Genomic DNA, 19,625 nt, shown 5'->3' on the forward strand with positions numbered 1-19,625 from the left:
GGTTTGGTTTACTGATGGAAGTAATTTTGTTTCTGAAGGATGTAGAAGGGCAGGGTATGTGGTGGTCTCCTTGACACAGGCTATTGAGGCCCGGACTCTTCCCCCAGGGACCTCAGCCCAATTGGCAGAAATAATTGTTTTAACCCAAGCCTTAACCATGGCTGAAAATAAGGCCCTTAATATATATACTGACTCTAAATATGCTTTTTTGGTTCTGCATGCTCATGCTGTTATCTGGAAGTAATGTGGCTACTTGATGGTCCAAAACAACCCAGTTAAGTATGGACCTCAAATTCTCTCCCTCTTGGATGTAGTCCTCAAGCCTTTCCATGTACCAGTGATTCATTGCAGAAGTCACCAGAAGGGTGACGATGAAATAACAAAGAGAAATCGGCTAGCTGATCAGACTGCCCGACAAGCAGCCCTTCAGCCCTTTGTGATAGAGGGTGCCTTAGTTCCTTCCCTTAGTTCTCTCCCTTCCCTGTCTTACCTGCCTAAGGAAATCAAATGGGCCATAAATCATGGGTACCACCTTGACCCAGATGGATGGTACTGGAGAGAGGACTTAACTCACCTGCCCCAGTCACTCCAGTGGAAAATTATTAAATTTTTGCATGAGGCCTGTCACCTAGGGAGAGATGCCTCATACCAGATTGTTTCTTCTATCTTCTCTGGGAAGGGACTTTACGATGTAGTTAATAAGGTAACCTCATCATGCCCTATTTGTCTGACTAACAATCCTCAGGGAAATAAGCCACCCCCATTGGCCCTTCTAGCTCAGAGACACAGAACATATCCAGGGGAAGACTGGCAAATGGACTTTACAATGGTTCCTCCCTACTGAGGATATAAGTACATTTTGGTGTTTCTGGACACCTTTACTGGTTGGGTGGAAGCTTTCCCCACCAGGACAGAAAAAGCTTGGGAGGTAGCCCAGAAGCTTTTAATTGAAATAATCCCTAGATTTGGCCTCCTGTTGTCTCTTCAGAGTGATAATGGTCCTGCCTTTGTTTACCAAATTATTCAGCAGATATCCAAGGCTCTAGATATTGAGTACCACCTTCAATCTTCCTGGAGACCCCAATCCTCAGGAAACGTAGAAAGAGCCAACCAACATTTAAAGAATACCTTAAGAAAAATAACCCAAGAGACCTCCCTTAGTTGGAAGGAAGCCTTCCCTATTGCTCTTTTAAGGGTCAGAACATCCCCAAAGGCCTTACTTAACCTTAGCTCTTATGAAATGCTGTATGGTAGGCTTTTCTTATGAGGGGACCTACTGACATACTCTGTCACCTCCTTTGGACAATTCCAAAAAGCCCTCCAGAAATATGTGGTAAAAAGGCTTCCTTCCCCAGAGTCTTCTCCTTGCCTCTACTCTCCAGGAACACAAGTATTCATCAAAACTTGGAAGGATGGCTCCCCTGGTTCTCAACTTCAGCTGACCTGGAAGGGACCCTATCCAGTCTTGCTCTCTTCTCCTACAGCTGTTAAAGTACCAGGGATCGCCATTTGGATCAGCCTGAAGTGATCCACAGTGTCTTTAGAGGAAATATTTTGGTTTGCGGGTATACACCTCTTAGAGAGAAGCATTCTCAATCTTACCATCATGGTCCAGGAATCCTGGAAGGCTACGGTAGCAGCCATTGAGGAGCAACAGTCAGCCCTAGATTCTCTGGCTGAGGTGGTTTTACAAAATAAGAGGGCCCTCAATGTTATAACACAGCAGTCCCCAACATTTTTGGCATCAGGGACTAGTTTCATGGAAGACAATTTTTCCACAGACTGGGTGGGGGGCAGGGATGGTTCAGGCAGTAATGTGAGCGATGGGGAGCAGCAGATGAAGCTCCACTCACTTGTCCACCACTCACATCCTGCTGTATGGCCTGGTTCCTAACAGGCCACAGACCGGTACCGATCCACAGCCAGGGAGTTGGGGACCCCTGTTATAACAGCTGAGGCCGGGGGTGTCTGTGCCCTGTTAAATGAAACATGTTGCTTCTATGTTAATATCTCCAGCCAGGTTGAAGAAAACCTTCTGGCTTTAAAGAAAAACATCAAAATAATAGAAGATCTGAAAGAGAGAGCAGGGCAGGGCCCTAGTTGGCTTTCTACCTTCCTCTCCTCCATGGAGACCCAGATATGGACATGACTGTTGCCCTTGTTGGGACCATTAGTCCTGACAGCCTTTGTTTTGTTATTAGGCCCTTGTATCATAAACCTACTTGTTCGACTCATTTCAGAACGCATACAGGCTGTTCGATTCCAAATGGTTCTGCGAGGTAGCTACCAGCCCATTCAGCCTGGCCCTGAGACCAAGATCTACATGGGACCCCTTGATGATCATCACTCCAGCCTACCTCCTAGCTGAAGGAGAGCAAGAGGAGGGGCCCAATCAAGACTCCGCCCCTTAACAGCAGGAAGCAGCCAGAGCAGTCATCGCCCATGTCCCAAAGAATTGGGTCCCATACTCTTGAGGGGGGAATGTTAGGTAGTTAGTCAGACATTAGCAGCAAGGAGGTGACAGTGGTGAAAAGACAAGAAGGAAACTATCAAGTCACACCCCAACCCTCCGGGCACCCTCCCCTGACATTAGGAGCAAGGAGGCAACAGTAGCAAAAAGACAAGAGGGGAGTAGTTGAGTCACACCCCAACCATCTGAGGACCCTCCCCTGACATTAGCAGCAAGGAGGTGACAGTGGTAAAAAGACAAGGGGGCAATAGTCAAGTTACACCCCAACCATCTGAGGACCCTCCCCTGACCCCACCCAGAATGGGTGAAACTATGGTCAGGTGGTGGGCAATTTATCCTGATAAAGATAAAGAGGGAACCCAATAACATGAGGGAACTTCTCTGGGCTGCACATGCCCAGACCAGACAGGCGTATAACCTATAGTAAACCCAAACTCATTATACCATCATTATAATAAAATCTGTAAGTGGTTTTGCCCATCTGGGTAGGCTTTTCTTAGTGAATTAAGGGTAAGCGCATGCACAATAATGAACTTGTTACATAGTTCGGGACTGTCAATCAAATAATGATCCCCTGTCACCCATGATCATGACCCACCTCTTCACAGAACGTTCCTTACAAACACTCTTAAGCCTGTACAGGAGTGCTGGTTTCACTTCACAGAAATAGCCCACTCTCTCTCTGAGAGTGTAACTATGCTTTAGTAAACTTTGCTTTGCACTTAAGCCCAAAGTGGTAGCCTGCAATTCTTTGCTTGCTATCACAAGGACAGAGATTGCTGGTCTGGGTCTTCCTTTGACCTCCTTAGTTGAAGCTATTTGACACAATGCACGCCAACCCAGTAACACTACATAAGGGCCCAGTATGCAAAGTTTAGAGATCAATAAATATTTAAGGAATAAATGAATGAAAAAATGGAAAATAAATCCTGCAAGATGACCTGTTTTAGCCTGAACCTGCAAAATGTCCTTTTGCAATTTTAAAAAGCTAGGACCTAAAATCCTATCTAAAAAGCAATATAAAACCTAGGACCTGAAAGTTACAGAATGTTTTAGTGACACTACAACTCACTTTGTTCTGTCAAGTGGCTTAGATATGTCTCACGATCTAGGTTCCAAGCCAAATTCTGTCTAGCAGATGGGTCACTGGCCTCTCTCCCTGACTTTTTTTTTTGTAGGGTTCAAATATTTGGGCTTCTCCTAGACTTAAAAGAGAACATGGTGGGGTGGCTTCCCTGGTGGCCCAGTGGTTAAGAATCCACCTGCCAATGCAGGGGGCACAGGTTCAAGCCCTGGTCTGGGAAGGTCCCGCATGCTGCAGAGCAACTAAGCCAATGCATCACAACTATTGAGCCTTGGTGCTGCAACTACTGAAGGCTGCATGCTTAGAGCCCATGCTCTACAGCAAGAGAAGCCACTACAATGAGAAGCCTGTGCACCACAATGAAGAGTAGCCCCCACTCACCACAACTAGAGAAAGCCCATGTACAGCAATGAAGACCCAACACAGCTAAGAAAAAAAAATATATGGTGGCGTTTACATTTGAAAGCCTTAACTCCACTGAAATGGATCCCCCCCAACCCCCAAGGAAACAGCTCTCTGAATGAACAAACCCTTTAGGATTTTACCATACATCAATATGTGAATTACAGGTACACCACTATTGCAAATGTTAAACAAATGCTATTAATGACAAAGCATCATGATTTCAATGCAGTCTCATCCAATACATTGAGGAAAAACAGACATCAGTATATAGTTTAAGTACCAATCTCATGATAAAGTTACAGGAGAATGGGGAAAACAAAATGAATTCAGATTAATGGCACTAAAAATCATGAGCAGACTATGGCACTGAACTTTTGACCGTGTGAAATGTGATTGCAGAATAAATGGGACTCATCAGTAACTTTCCTAGTCATACAAGGAAGAGATGCTAACAAGGACACAGTTGGCAATTAAAAAAAAATATGTTGTCCATTATGCACTATTTTAACATGCTCCTAAAAATAAGGTTGAGTGCTGATTTTTTTTTGCTCTTTTTAAATTGTGTGAGGTATCTTTAACATAGTAAATCAACTACTATAAAAGACAAAAGTTTATCTTCCTATCAGCATGAGAGTTTACTATTGGCAAAGACTAGATATGTTGAAACTAATTACCTTGGTAATTAATCTCTTCATTATTCCTTACAAAGCAAAAGAACCATAAAGCGTCCTTCATAATCAGCAATACTTGAACAGAATTCCAAATACAAGGAAGATCTTATATCACCATGAATTCAAAGTTCTCAAAGAAGTCCTGGGTTCTTCTCATCCCCACCTCCAAAACACAAAACACTTAAAGAAGAGTGGGTCTTGGGAAATGGGTCCAATCTAAAGTGTTTTGGGTGGTCTGATCTGGAAAAAAAATTGATTTTAGCAGATCCATACCTCTTCCCCTCAAGAATCATTCTAGTTTATGCCTATTAGGGAGGGGGGCAAAGTTACCTTTGGTCCTTTGGACACAGAAATCACTCTCTGCTTTTCACCGCCCATTGCATCATTCTGATTCCTGGAATATTGTGTACAGGTCACTTAACTTTCTTGTTACTATGCTTCTAGTTTCCCCTCATTAAAACAGGGGAGATGTCTAGCCTCCTTTACATAGCCTATTATGATGCTGTGATTTTTAAACATATTTTAAAAAGGGGGAATCAAGATGGCAGAGTAGGAGGACGTTTGTGGGAGCTCACCTCCCCCCACAAACACATCAAAAATATATCTACATGTGTAGCAACTCTCACTGAAAACTAACTGGAGGCTGGCAGAAAGGCTCTTCTACAACCAAGCCTATAAAGAAAGATCTGCAAGGAGTCAGGCAGAGAGGAGAAGTGATCAGTTTGGGACCTGTGCTACTAGCGGGGGACACAGAAGTAGAGGGGTATATCATAGGCTTGGAGATACTCCCTAGGAAGTGAGTGGATGCCAAATATATGGTTCTAGCCACATATTTGGCATTCCAGCACTGAGGTCTCACACTGGGAAGATGAGTCCCTTTACCTTGTTTGAAAACTGGTGGGACTTACTAGAGGGGCTGTGAGAAACTGAGACTCCATCATGAACAGTATGCATGCACACTTCCTTACTCCCAGGAACAAGGCAAAGAAAGCATATTGAAAACAGCCTGGGACTCTGGCTTGTTCCTCACAACTGCCCCAGCATCCACTCCAGCCCTCACTGGGCTACTGTTCCAACTCCACTTGCTCTGGCTCTGCTCTCCACTAGGGTGGATGTGCTGCTGCTGGGGGAGAGTGCACACTTAGAGAGTGGGACCAGCTTGGACCCAACCCTTAGGGCTTCTACTCCAGCATCTTGGACCCCAGCCCCCATAGGGTGGTGACAACCATTGATCATAGGAGAAGCCCCAGCTCACATCTGTTTCTGGCTCTAGCTCCTCCATATCCAGCCCTACCACCAACTAGGGTGGTAGCTGTCAGCACACCCCTGGGGAAGATGTGACCTGTGCTCATTTCAGATCCAGCTCTCCCACCAAAGTCACTGGGCACACACAGACTGCATAAGGACACTCCCACAGAAGAACACCACTTCAAGATCAGGAAAAGTAACAGTTTCACTTAATTCTATAAAGACAGAGAAAGTTAAACAAAATGAGAAGACAAAGGAATGTGTTTCAAATGAAAGAAAAAGAACCTGCCTTTGAAAAAAACCCCTAATGAAACAGAGGTAAATAATTTACTAGATAAAGAGTATAAACCATTAGTAATAAGAAGGCTAACTGAACTTGGGAAAAGAATAGACAAGCAAAATGAGAATTTTAACAAGGAGCTAGAAAATATAAAACAACTGGTCAGAGCTGAAGGATACAATAACTGAAATGAAAAACACACTGGAAGCAGACTAAGTGATACAGAAGACGGCATAAGTACCTGGAAGATAGTCTAATGGAAACCACCCAATCAGAACAGTAAATAGAAAAACAAAATTTAAAAAAAATGAGGATAGGGCTTCCCTGGTGGCGCAGTGGTTGAGAGTCCACCTGCCAATGCAGGGGACACGGTTTCGTGCCCCAGTCTGGGAAGATCCCACATGCCGCGGAGCGGCTGGGCCCATGAGCCATGGTGGCTGAGCCTGCGCATCCGGAGCCTGTGCTCTGCAACGGGAGAGGCCACAACAGTGAGAGGCCCGCGTAATGCCAAAAAAAAAAAAAAATGAGGATAGTTTAAGGGATCTATGGGACAACATCAAGCATATTAACATTCACATAAGGGTCACAGAAGGAGAGGAGAGAGAGTAAGAGGTAAAGAATGTAGTTGATGAAGTTATGGTTGAAAAATTCCAGAAGAAGAAGAGATTTCCATTCACAGGGAGCACAGAGTCCTAAACAACACGAACCCAAAGAGACACATACCAAGGCATATCATAATTAAAATGGCAAAAGTTAAAGACAAAGAAAGAATTTTAAAGGCAGCAAGAGAAAAACAAGAGTCACATACAAGGGAACTCCCCCAAAGCTATCAGCTGATGTTTCTGCAGAAACTTTGCAGGTCAGAATGGAGTGGCATGATATATTTAAAGTGCTGAAAGTGAAAAACCTACAACCTAGGATATTATACCCAGAAAAGATATTCAGAATTGAAGAAGAGAAAAAGCACTTCTGAGACAAACAAAAACTAAAAGAGTTCATCAATATTAAACTGACCCTACAAGAAGTGTTAAAAGGTATTTTCTAAGTAGAAAATAAAAGGTTACAATAAGAAGTAAAAGTTTATAGGAAAGAAATAGTCCGGCTAGTAAAAGCAAATATATAGTAGATGTGGTGGATCAACAATTTACATAAGCAAGTATGAGACTAAAAGACAACAGTTGTAAAATAAACTATAATTACAATAGAGAGTTAAGGGGTAGACATGATGATATAAAATATGACATAAAAAACACAAACTTTGGGGGAGGGGAGTATAAAATGTAGATTTTTTAGAACGTGTTTGAGTTAAATGACTATCAGTTTAGAACATGATCTATATATTTAGTTGTAGGTCAACATATACAAACCCCATGATAGGGACTTCCCTGGTGGTACGGTGGTTAAGAATCCAGCTGCCAATGCAGGGGACATGGGTTTGAGCCCTGGCCTGGGAAGATCCCACATGCTGCGGAGCAGCTAAGCCCAGGTGCCACAACTACTGAGCCTGTGCTCTAAAGCCCATGAGCTACAACTACTGAGACCGTGTGCCACAACTACTGAAGCCTGTGTGCCTAGAGCCCATGCTCCACAACAAGAGAAACCACCACAATGAGAAGCCCGCACACCGCAACAAAGAGTAGCCCCCGCTCGCCACAACTAGAGAAAGCCCACATGCAGCAATGAAGACCAAACACAGCCAAAAATAAATAAATAAATTTATAAACAACAACAACAACAACAAAAACCTATGATAGATACACAAAAACTAGAGAGAAAGGAACACAAGCATACCATTAAAAAATCATCAAACCACAAGAGGAAGAAAAGAATAGAGAATAACTACAGAAACCACCAGAAAACAAGTAACAAAATGGCAATAAGTACATACTTATCAATAATCACTTTAAAAGTCAATGGATTAATGCTCCAAATCAACAGATACTATATATACAAAACCCTAAAATCTCCACAAAAAACTACTAGAATTAATAAATGAATTCAGTAAGGTTGCAGGATACAAAATTAATGTAAAGAAATCTGTTGCAGTTCTATACACTAAAAATGAACTGTTGGAAAGAGAAATTCAGGAAACAATCCTTTCCACCATCACATCAAAAAGAATAAAATAGTTAGGAATAAAGCTACTTATGGAGGTAAAAAGCATGTACTCAGAAAACTGTAAGACACTGATGAGAGAAATTGAGGAGGACACAAACAGATTGAAAGATATACCCTGTTTTTAAATTGGAAGAATTAATACTGTTAAAATGACTATATTACCCAATGCAACCTACAGATTCAATGCAATCCCTAACAAAGTATCAAGGGCATTTTTCACAGAACTACAACAAATAATTTAAAAATTTGTATGGAAACACAAAAGACCCCTAATAGCCAAAACAACTTGAGAAAGAAAAACAGAGCTGGAGAAATAATACTCCCTGAATCCAGACTATATTACAAAGCTACAGTAATCAGAACAGTATGGTACTGGCTCAAAAACAGACACATAACTCAATAGAAAAGAATAGAGAGCCTAGGAATAAACACACACTTATGGTCAATTAATGTACAACAAAGGAGGCAAGAATACACAATGGAGAAAAGACAGTCTCTTCAATAAGTGGTGCTGGGAAAACTGGACAGCTACATATAAGAGAATGAAATTAGAAAATTCTCTAACACCACATAAAAAATAAATTCAAAATGAATTAAAGATCTAAATGTAAGACTGTAAACCATAAAACTCCTAAAGGAAAACATAGGCAGAACACTCTGACATAAATCAGAGCGATATGTTTTTGGATCTGTTTCCCAAAGCAAAGGAAATAAAAGTAAAAATAAACAAATGGCACCTAATTAGACGTAAAAGCTACTGCACAGCAAAGGAAACCTTTGACAAAACGAAAAGACAGCCTACTGAATGGGAGAAAATATTTGTTAGTGATATGACTGATATGGGGTTAATGTCCAAAATATATAAACAGCACATACAACTCAACGTAAAAAAGCCAAACAACTCAATTAAAAAATGGGCAGAAGACCTGAGTAGACATTTTTCCAAAGAAGACATACAGATGGCCAACAGGCACATGAAAAGATGCTCAACGTTGCTAATCATCTCCAAAATCCAAATAAAAACTAAAGTGAGACATCACCTCACACTTGTCAGAATGGCTATTGTCAAAAGGACCACAAAAAATAACAAGTGTTGGTGAGGATGTGGAGAAAAGGGAGCCCTACTGTACTGTTGGTGGGAATGTACACTGGTGTAGCCATTATAAAAATACTAAGGAGATTCTTCAAAAAACTAAAAATAGCACTACCATATGATCCAGTATTCCATCCCTGTGTATATATCTGAAGAGAATAAAATCACTGATTTGGAAAAAATATATGCACCCCAATGTTCATAGCAGCATTATTTACAATAATCAAGATATGGAAGCAACCTTAGTGTCCATAAACAGATATTGGATACAGAAGCTGTGGTGTATATACAATGAAATATTACTCAGCCTTAAAAAAGAATGAAATTTTGTCATTTAAAAAAATTTGAATGGACCTAGAGGGTATTATGCTTGGTGAAAAAATCAGAGAAAGGTAATTACTGTATGCTACCACTTATATGTAGAATCTAAAAAATAAAATGAATGAATATAGCAAAACAGAAACAGACTCACAGATATAGAGAACACACTAGTGGTTATCACTGGGAAGAAGGATGGAGGAGGGGCAATATAGGGGTAGGAGATTAAGAGGTACCAACTGCTATGTATAAAATAAATAAGATACAAGGATTTATTGTATAGTGCAGAGAACAGTCATAGAGAAATAGTCAATATTTTATAATAACTTTAAATGTAGCAAAATATTGAATTTTACTATACTGATTCAATACTATAAAATAATGAATCACTATGTTGTACACCTAAAATTAATATAGTATTGTAAATAACTGTACTTTACTAAAAAATAAAAAAATAATATTCGAAAAAAGAATTCTGTAAATCTATTCCCTGCTACTAGAAACTATGTCAGATGGATTTGAGAAGATGGTGGAAGAGTAAGACACGGAGATGACCTTCCTCCCCATAGATACATCAGAAATACATCTACACGTGGAACTGCTCCTATAGAACATGCACTGAATGCTGGCAGAAGACCTCAGACCTCCCAAAAGGCAAGAAACTCCCCACGTACCTGGGTAGGGCAAAAGAAAAAACAGAGACAAAAGAATAAGGATGGGACCTGAACCAGTGGGAGGGAGCTGTGAAGGAGCAAAGGTTTCCACACACTAGAAGCCCCTTTGTGGGCTGAGACTGCGGATGGTGGAGGGGGGAAGCTGCAGAGCCACGGAGGAGAGCGCAGCCACAGGGGTGCAGAGGGCAAAGCAGAGAGACTCCTGCACGGAGGATTGGTGCCGACTGGCACTCACCAGCCCAAGAGGCTTGTCTGTTCACCCGCCGGGGTGGGCGGGGGCTGGGAGCTGAGGCTCTGGCGTTGGTCGGATCGCAGGGAGAGGACTGGGTTTGGTGGCGTGAACACAGGCTGAAGGGGGCTAATGCACCACGGCTAGCTGGGAGGGAGTCTGGGGAAAAGTCTGGACCTGCCCAAGAGGCAAGAGACTTTTTCTTCCCTCTTTGATTCCTGGTGTGAGAGGAGAGGGGACCAAGAGCGCTGCTTAAAGAGCTCCAGAGACCGGTGCTAGATGTGGCTATCAGCACAGACCATAGAGATGGGCATGGGATGCTAAGGCTGCTACTGCAGCCACCAAAAAGCCTGTGTGCAAGCACAGGTCACTACCCACACCTCCCCTCCCTGGAGCCTGTGTAGCCTGGCACTGCCAGGGTCCCGTGATCCAGAGACAACTTCCCCAGGAGAACGCATGGCATGCATCAGGCTGCTGAAACATTACGCAGGCCTCTGTTTGCCCCGCATCCGTACCCCTCCCTCACCCCGGCCTGAGTGAGACACAGCCACCAAATCAGCTGCTCCTTTAACCCCGTCCTGTCTGAGTGAAGAACAGACGCCCTCAGGCGACCTACACACAGAAGTGGGGCCAAATCCAAAGCTGAACACCAGGAGCTGTGTGAACAAAGAAGAGAAAGGGAAATTTCTCCCAGCAGCCTCAGAAGAAGCAGATTAAAGCTCCACAATCAACTTGATGTACCCTGCATCTGTGGATTACCTGAATAGACAACGAATCATCCTAAATTGAGGAGGTGGACATTGGGAGCAAGATATATTATTTTTTCCCCTTTTCCTCTTTTTGGGAGTGTGTATGTGTATGTTTCTGTGTAAGATTTTGTCTTTATAGCTTTGCTTTCACCATTTGTCCTAGGTTTCTGTCCATCCTTTTTTTTTTTACTTAAAAATTTTTTTCTTCACAGTTATTTTTTATTTTAATAACTTTATTTTATTTTATCTTCTTTCTTTCTTTCTTTCTATTTTTTTCTCCCTTTTATTCTGAGCCATGTGGATGAAAGACTCTTGGCGCTCCAGCCAGGAGTCGGTGCTGTGCTTCTGAGGTGGGAGAGCCAAATTCAGGACACTGGTCCATAAGATACCTCCCAGCTCCACGTAATATCAAACAGCAGAAATCTCCCAGAGATCTCCATCTCAACACCAACACCCAGCTTCACTCAATGACCAGCAAGCTACAGTGCAGGATACCCTATGCCAAACAATTAGCAAGACAGGAACACAGCCCTATCCATTAGCAGAGAGGCTGCCTAAAATCATAATAGGTCCACAGACACCCCAAAACACACAAGCAGAAGTGGACCTGCCCACCAGAAAGACAAGATCCAGCCTCATCCACCAGAACACAGGCACTAGTCCCCTACACCAGGAAGCCTACAAAACCCACTGAAACAGTTTTACCGACTGGGGACAGACAACAGAAATAACGGGAACTACAAAGATGCAGCCTGCGAAAAGGAGACCACAAACGCAGTAAGATAAGCAAAATGAGAAAACAGAAAAACACACAGCAGATGAAGGAGCAAGGAAAAACCCACCAGACCTAACAAATGAAGAGGAAATAGGCAGTCTACCTGAAAAAGAATTCAGAATAATGATAGTAAAGATGATCCAAAATCTTGGAAATAGAATAGAGAAAATGCAAGAAACATTTAACAAGGACGTAGAAGAACTAAAGAGGAAACAAGCAATGATGAACAACACAATAAATGAAATTAAAAATACTCTAGAAGGGATCAATAGCAGAATAACTGAGGCAGAAGAATGGATAAGTGACCTGGAAGATAAAATAGTGGAAATAACTATTGCAGAGCTGAGTAAAGAAAAAAGAATGAAAAGAACTGAGGACAGTTTCAGAGACACCTGGGACATATTAAACGCACCAACATTCGAATTATAGGGGTCCCAGAAGAAGAAGAGAAAAAGAAAGGGACTGAGAAAATATTAGAAGAGATTATAGTTGAAAACTTCCCTAATATGGGAAAGGAAATAGTTAATCAAGTCCAGGAATAACAGAAAGTCCCATACAGGATAAATCCAAGGAGACACATGCCAAGACACATATTAATCAAACTATCAAAAATTAAATACAAAGAAAACATGTTAAAAGCAGCAAGGGAAAAACAACAAATAACACACAAGGGAATCCCCATAGGTTAACAGCTGAACTTTCAGCAGAAACTCTGCAAGCCAGAAGAGAGTGGCAGGACATATTTAAAGTGATGAAGGAGAAAAACATACAACTAAGATTACTCTACCCACCAAGGATCTCATTCAGATTTGATGGAGAAATTAAAAGCTTTACAGACAAGCAAAACCTGAGAGAATTCAGCAACATCAAACCAGCTTTACAACAAATGCTAAAGGAACTTCTCTAGGCAAGAAACACAAGAGAAAGAAAATACCTACAATAACAAACCCAAAACAATTAAGAATATCAGAATAGGAACATACATATCAATAATTACCTTAAATGTAAATGGATTAAATGCTCCCACCAAAAGGCACAGACTGGCTGAATGGATACAAAAACAAGACCCATATATATGCTGTCTACAGGAGACCCACTTCAGACCTAAGGACACATAGAGAGTGAAACTGAGGGGATGGAAAAAGATATTCCATGCAAATGGAAATCAAAAGAAAGCTGCAGTAGCAATTCTCATATCAGACAAAATAGACTTTAAAATAAAGACTATTACAGGAGACAAAGAAGGACACTACATAATGATCAAGGGATAAAACCAAGAAGAAGATATCACAATTGTAAATATTTATGCACCCAACATAGGAGCACCTCAGTACATAAGGCAAATACTAACAGCCATAAAAGGGGAAATCGACAGTAACACAATCATAGTAGGGGACCTTAACACCCCACATTCACCAATGGACAGATTATCCAAAATGAAATTAAATAAGGAAAAACAAGCTGTAAATGATTAAACAAGATGGACTTAATTGATATTTGTAGGACATTCCATCCAAAAACAACAGAATACACATTTTTCTCAAGTGCTCAGGGAACATTCTCCAGGTTAGATCATATCTTGAGTCACAAATCAGGTCTTGGTAAATTTAAGAAAATTGAAATCATATCAAGTATCTTTTCCGACCACAATGCTATGAGATTAGATATCAATTACAGGAAAAGCTCTGTAAAAAATACAAACACATGGAGGCTAAACAATACACTACTTAATAGCCAAGTGATCACTGAAGAAATCAAAAAATACCTAGAAACAAATGACAATGGAGACACGATGACCCAAAACATATGGGATGCAGCAAAAACAGTTCAAAGAGGGAAGTTTATAGAAATAAAATCCTACCGTAAAAAACAGGAAACAGCTCCAATAAACAACCTAACTTTGCACCTAAAGCAATTAGAGAAAGAAAAACAAAAAAAACCCCCAAAGTTAGCAGAAGGAAAGAAATCATAAAGATCAGATCAGAAATGCATGAAGGAACTGATAGCAAAGATCAATGAAACTAAAACCTGGTTCTTTGAGAAAATAAACAAAATTGATAAACCATTAGCCAGACTTACCAAAAAAAAAGGGAGAAGACTCAAATCAATAGAATTAGAAATGAAAAAGGAAAAGTAACAGCTGACACTACAGAAATACAAAAGATCATGAGAGATTACTACAAGCAACTCTATGCCAATAAAATGGACAACCTGGAAGAAATGGAAAAATTCTTAGACATGCACCACCTGCCGAGACTGAACCAGGAAGAAACAGAAAATACGAACAGACCAATCACAAGCACTGAAATTGAAACTGTGATTAAAAATCTTCCAACAAACAAAATCCCAGGATTAGATGGCTTCACAGGCAAATTCTATCAAACATTTAGAGAACAGATAAGACCTATCCTGCTCAAACTCTTCCAAAATATAGCAGAGGGAAGAACACTCCCAAAATCATTCTACGAGGCCACCATCACCGTGATACCAAAACCAGACAAAGATGTCACAAAGAAAGAAAACTACAGGCCAATATCACTGATGAATATAGATGCAAAAAATCCTCAACAAAATACTAGCAAACGGAACCCAACAGCACATTAAAAGGGTCATACACCATGAGAAAGTGGGGTTTCTTCCAGGAATGCAAGGATTCTTCAATATACGCAAATCAATCAACGTGATACACCACATTAACAAATTGAAGAAGAAAAACCATATGATCCTCTCAACAGATGCAGAGAAAGCTTTCGACAAAATTCAACACCCATTTTTGATAAAAACCCTGCAGAACGTGGGCACAGAGGGAACTTACCTCAACATAATAAAGGCCATATATGACAAACCCACAGTCAACATCATCCTCAATGGTGAAAAGCTGAAACCATTTCCAATAAGATCATGAACAAGACAAGGTTGCCCAGTCTCACATTCTTATTCAACATAGCTTTGGAAGTTTTAGCTACAACAATCCGAGAAGTAAAAGAAATAAAAGGAATCCAAATCAAAAGAGAAGAATTAAAGATGTCACTGTTTGCAGATGACATGATACTATACATAGAGAATCGTAAAGAAGCTACCAGAAAACTACTAGATCTAATCAATGAATTTGGTAAAGTACCAGGATACAAAATTAATGCACAGAAATCTCTGGCATTCCTATACACTAATGATGAAAAATCTGAAAGTGAAATTAAGAAAACACTCCCATTTACCATTTCAAAAAAAGAATAAGATATCTAGGAATAAACTTACCTAAGGAGAAAAAAGACCTGTATGCAGAAAATTATAAGACACTGCTGAAAGAAATTAAAGTTGATACAACTAGATGCAGAGATATACCATGTTCTTGGACTGGAAGAATCAAAATTGTGAAAATGACTCTACTACCCAAAGCAATCTACAGATTCAATGCAATCCCTATCAAACTACCACTGGCATTTTTCACAGAACTAGAAGCAAATATTTCACTATTTGCATGGAAACACGAAAGACCCCTAATAGCCAAAGCAATCTTGCAAACGAAAAATGGAGCTGGAGGAATCAGGTTCCCTGACTTCAGACTATACTACAAAGCTACAGTAATCAAGGCAGTATGGGACTGGCACAAAAACAGAAATATAGATCAGTGGAACAGGATAGAAAGCCCAGAGATAAACCCACACACATATGGTCACCTTATCTTTGATAAAGGAGGCAAGAATATACAGTGTAGAAAAGACAGCCTCTTCAGTAAGTGGTGCTGGGCAAACTGGACATGTAAAAGAATGAAATTAGAACACTCCCTAACACCATACACAAAAGTAAACTCAAAATGGATTGAAGACCTAAATGTAAGGCCAAACACCATCAAACTCTTAGAAGAAAACATAGGCAAAACACTCTATGACATAAATCACAGCAAGATCCTTTTTGACCCACCTCCTAGAGAAATGGAAATAAAAACAAAAATAAACAAATGGGACCTAATGAAACTTCAAAGCTTTTGGCCAGCAAAGGAAACCATAAACAAGACCAAAAGAAAACCCTTTGAATGGGAGAAAGTATTTGCTAATGAAGCAACTGACAAAGGATTAATATCCACAATTTACAAGCAGCTCATACAGCTCAATAACAAAAAAACAAACAATCCAATCCAAAATGGGCAGAAGACCTAAATAGACATTTCTCCAAAGAAGATATACAGATTGCCAACAACACATGAAAGAATGCTCAGCATCATTAATCATTAGAGAAATGTGAATCAAAACTACAATGAGATATCATCTCACACCAGTCAGAATGGCCATCATCAAAAAATCTAGAAACAATAAATGCTGTAGAGGGTGTGGAGAAAAGGGAACATTCTTACACTGTTGGTTGGAATGTAAATAGATACAGCCACTATGGAGAACAGTATGGAGGTTCCTTGAAAATGTAAAAATAGAACTACCATATGACCTAGCAATCCCACTACTGGGCATACACCCTGAGAAATCCATAATTCAAAGAGAGTCATGTACCTAAATGTTCATTCCAGCTCTATTTACAACAGCCAGGACATGGAAGTAACCTAAGTGTCCATCAACAGATGAATGGATAAAGAAGATGTGGCTCATATATACAATGGAATATTACTCAGCCATAAAAAGAAATGAAATTGAGTTATTTGTAGTGAGATGGATGAACCTAGAGTCTGTCATAGAGTGAAGTGAGAAAACAAATACCTTATGCTAACACATATATATGGTGTCTAAGAAAAAAATGTCACAAAGAACCTAGGGGTAAGATGGGAATAAGGACACAGACCTACTAGAGAATGGACTTGAGGATATGAGGAGGGGGAAGGGTAAGATGTGACAAAGTGAGTGAGTGGCATGGACATATATACACTACCAAACGTAAAATAGATAGCTAGTGGGAAGCAGCTGCATAGCACTGGGAGATCAGCTCGGTGCTCTGTGACCACCTAGAGGGGTGGGATAGGGAGTGTGGAAGGGAGGGAGACACAAGAGGGAAGAGATTGGCTTCCCTGGTGGAGCAGTGGTTGAGAATCTGCCTGCTAATGCAGGTGACACGGGTTCGAGCCCTGGTTTTGGAAGATCCCACATGCCACGGAGCAACTAGGCCCGTGAGCTCAACTACTGAGCCTGAGCGTCTGGAGCCTGTGCTTTGCAACCTGAGAGGCCACGATAGTGAAGAGGCCCATGCACCACGATGAAGAGTGGCCCCCGCTTGCCGCAACTAGAGAAAGCCCTCGCACAGAAACGAAGACCCAACACAGCCAAGAATAAATAAATAATTAAATAAATAAAAGATAACTATTAAAAAAAAAGTAAGAGATATGGGAACATATGTATATGTATAACTGATTCACTTTTTTATAAAGCAGAAACTAACACACCATTGTAAAACAATTATGCTCCAATATAGATGTTAAAAAAAAATAGAAACAGTGTCAAATATTCTTTTTTTTTTTCTTGCGGTACGCAGGCCTCTCACTGCTGTGGCCTCTCCCGCCGCAGAGCACAGGCTCCGGACGCACAGGCTCAGCGGCCATGGCCCACGGGCCCAGCCGCTCTGCGGCATGTGGGATCCTCCCGGACCGGGGCATGAACCCGCGTCCACTGCTTCAGCAGGCAGACTCTCAACCACTGCGCCACCAGAGAAGCCCAATGTCAAATATTCTTAATAACATTAATAGCCACATACTGTTGCATGATATTGCAGAAGGAGCATTGGAGTCAGATTCAGGTTTTAATACAAACTGCCATTTATTACTTGTGTAACCTTGGCGGTTACTCAACCTCTGAACTTGAGTTGGCTCACCTGCAGGTTAAATCATATATGCAAAGTACTTGGCACAAAATAGATTACAAATGTTAATTTCATTTCATTCATCTGAAGCCGGAAAACTTAAAACCTCACTTTGCTACATATTACCTATATCAAGTGTTCTCAAGGAAGTCATTTAACCTTGCCGAGCTCTAGTTTTCTCATCTGTAAAATAAAGTTGCTATGAAGATTATATAGAACTGTATATTGAAATGTACCTCTAGATAGCCTGCTAAGCAATGTCTGCATACAGGGCAGTTTTAAAGAAAGAGAAAGAAAATATACCAGTCTTACCTCATTGCCACATTACTTCCATCTATGACAACTGGCCTCAAATTGTCACTGTTGTCTATTTCATCTTCAAGAGACAGTTCAGGGCTTGCAACTTCTCTGGAGCTGGGACCCCGAGGCACTAACAAACTCAAGTTGACTTGCCCTTCCAAATCACCTTTGTTTCCAAGTCTGACAAGCTCTGCCAGTACATCATTAATAAGCGATTCTGGACCCAGCTTGTTCAGTACTAATTGAATCTGTTCCTCTGCATAGCCCAGCTTTAAAGCAAAATCCATCTTGGTTTGGTATTCTTTTTCCAAGTCAAGCTTCCCATCCTGTAGAATGCTACTCTGGGAGAAGCTTGGATGATCTAGGCAGGGTGATCTACAAAGCTGGCGGTGTGGCTTAGAGGATATCTCCTTTTTCTTCAACTGAACATCTCCAGGTTGGCAGCTGTTGTCATTACTGCTGCTTTTAAGGCTCATCTGTTCAGGGTCACTCTCAGGGTTCAACAACTCTTCAGAATCAGTATTATGCTGCTCTGTGTTCTCTTGCTTAGGCTGCTGCTTCTCTTCCTTGGAGGCATTCTTCTTCATTTTTGGTGTTTCCACTGCAGCGGTGGCCGTCATCCCGTTTAGTGGGCAATCTGAGGTCTAATCAGCTCTTTTTCTTTTTAGCCTTCTTGGAATCCATGTACATTGGCCTCCCTTTGTGTAAAATGGGGTGGTAGTGATGGCACAAGGGTTTGCCTGTTTGGTTTGTTATGTTCAGATGTTACCAGTTCCTACAAATAAACACACATACCATAATCATATTTAGTAAACTTATGAAAAAGTATTTTAGAACACAGTGTTTTCTTCCTAAGAAACTACAGTTGTCTGACATTATATTTTTCTGCTTATAATGATTAGACTCTTGAAATATTACCAAGCATCTTTTCAGACCACAACGATATGAGACTATAAAATCTACTACAACATAAACAGCTAAAAGAAAATAATCAAACACATGGAGTCTAAACAACATGTTACTAAATGACCAATAGGTCATTGAAGAAATCAAACAGAAAATAAAAAATATTTTGAGATAAATAAAAATGTAAACACAATGATACAAATATCTATGGGACTGAAGCAAAGCAGTTGTAAGAGGGAAGTTTATAGTGATGCAAGCCTGCCTCAGGAAACAAGAAAAGTCTCAAATAAAGAATCTAAACTAAAGGAACTAGAAAATGAAGAAGAAACAAAACCCAGAGTTAGTAGAAAGAAATGAATAATAAAGATTAGAGCAGAAATAAATGAAATACAGACTAAAAAGCAATAGAAAAATCAATGAAAGTAAGGCCTGGTTCTTTGAAAAGATATACAAAATTGATAAAACTTTAGCCAGACTCATCAAACAAAAGAGACAGAGAGGGCCTAAAT

The 19,625-nt window shown here is 40.7% G+C and overlaps 1 protein-coding gene across 1 annotated transcript in view; it reads right to left on the bottom strand.

The window, feature by feature from the left end:
- Positions 1-18,830, bottom strand: part of ZC3H12B (zinc finger CCCH-type containing 12B) — a 31,344-nt gene extending 12,514 nt beyond the window's left edge. The window contains exon 1 of the mRNA XM_029241074.1: positions 18,223-18,830. Coding sequence (XP_029096907.1) covers positions 18,223-18,830 — 608 coding nt within the window. The remainder of the gene's footprint in view (positions 1-18,222) is intronic.
- Positions 18,831-19,625: the final 795 nt, after the last annotated feature.

The sequence above is a fragment of the Monodon monoceros genome, unplaced genomic scaffold (genome assembly GCF_005190385.1).
Source record: "Monodon monoceros isolate NGI ecotype Baffin Bay Population unplaced genomic scaffold, NGI_Narwhal_1 Super_Scaffold_22, whole genome shotgun sequence".
Taxonomy (NCBI): domain Eukaryota; kingdom Metazoa; phylum Chordata; class Mammalia; order Artiodactyla; family Monodontidae; genus Monodon; species Monodon monoceros.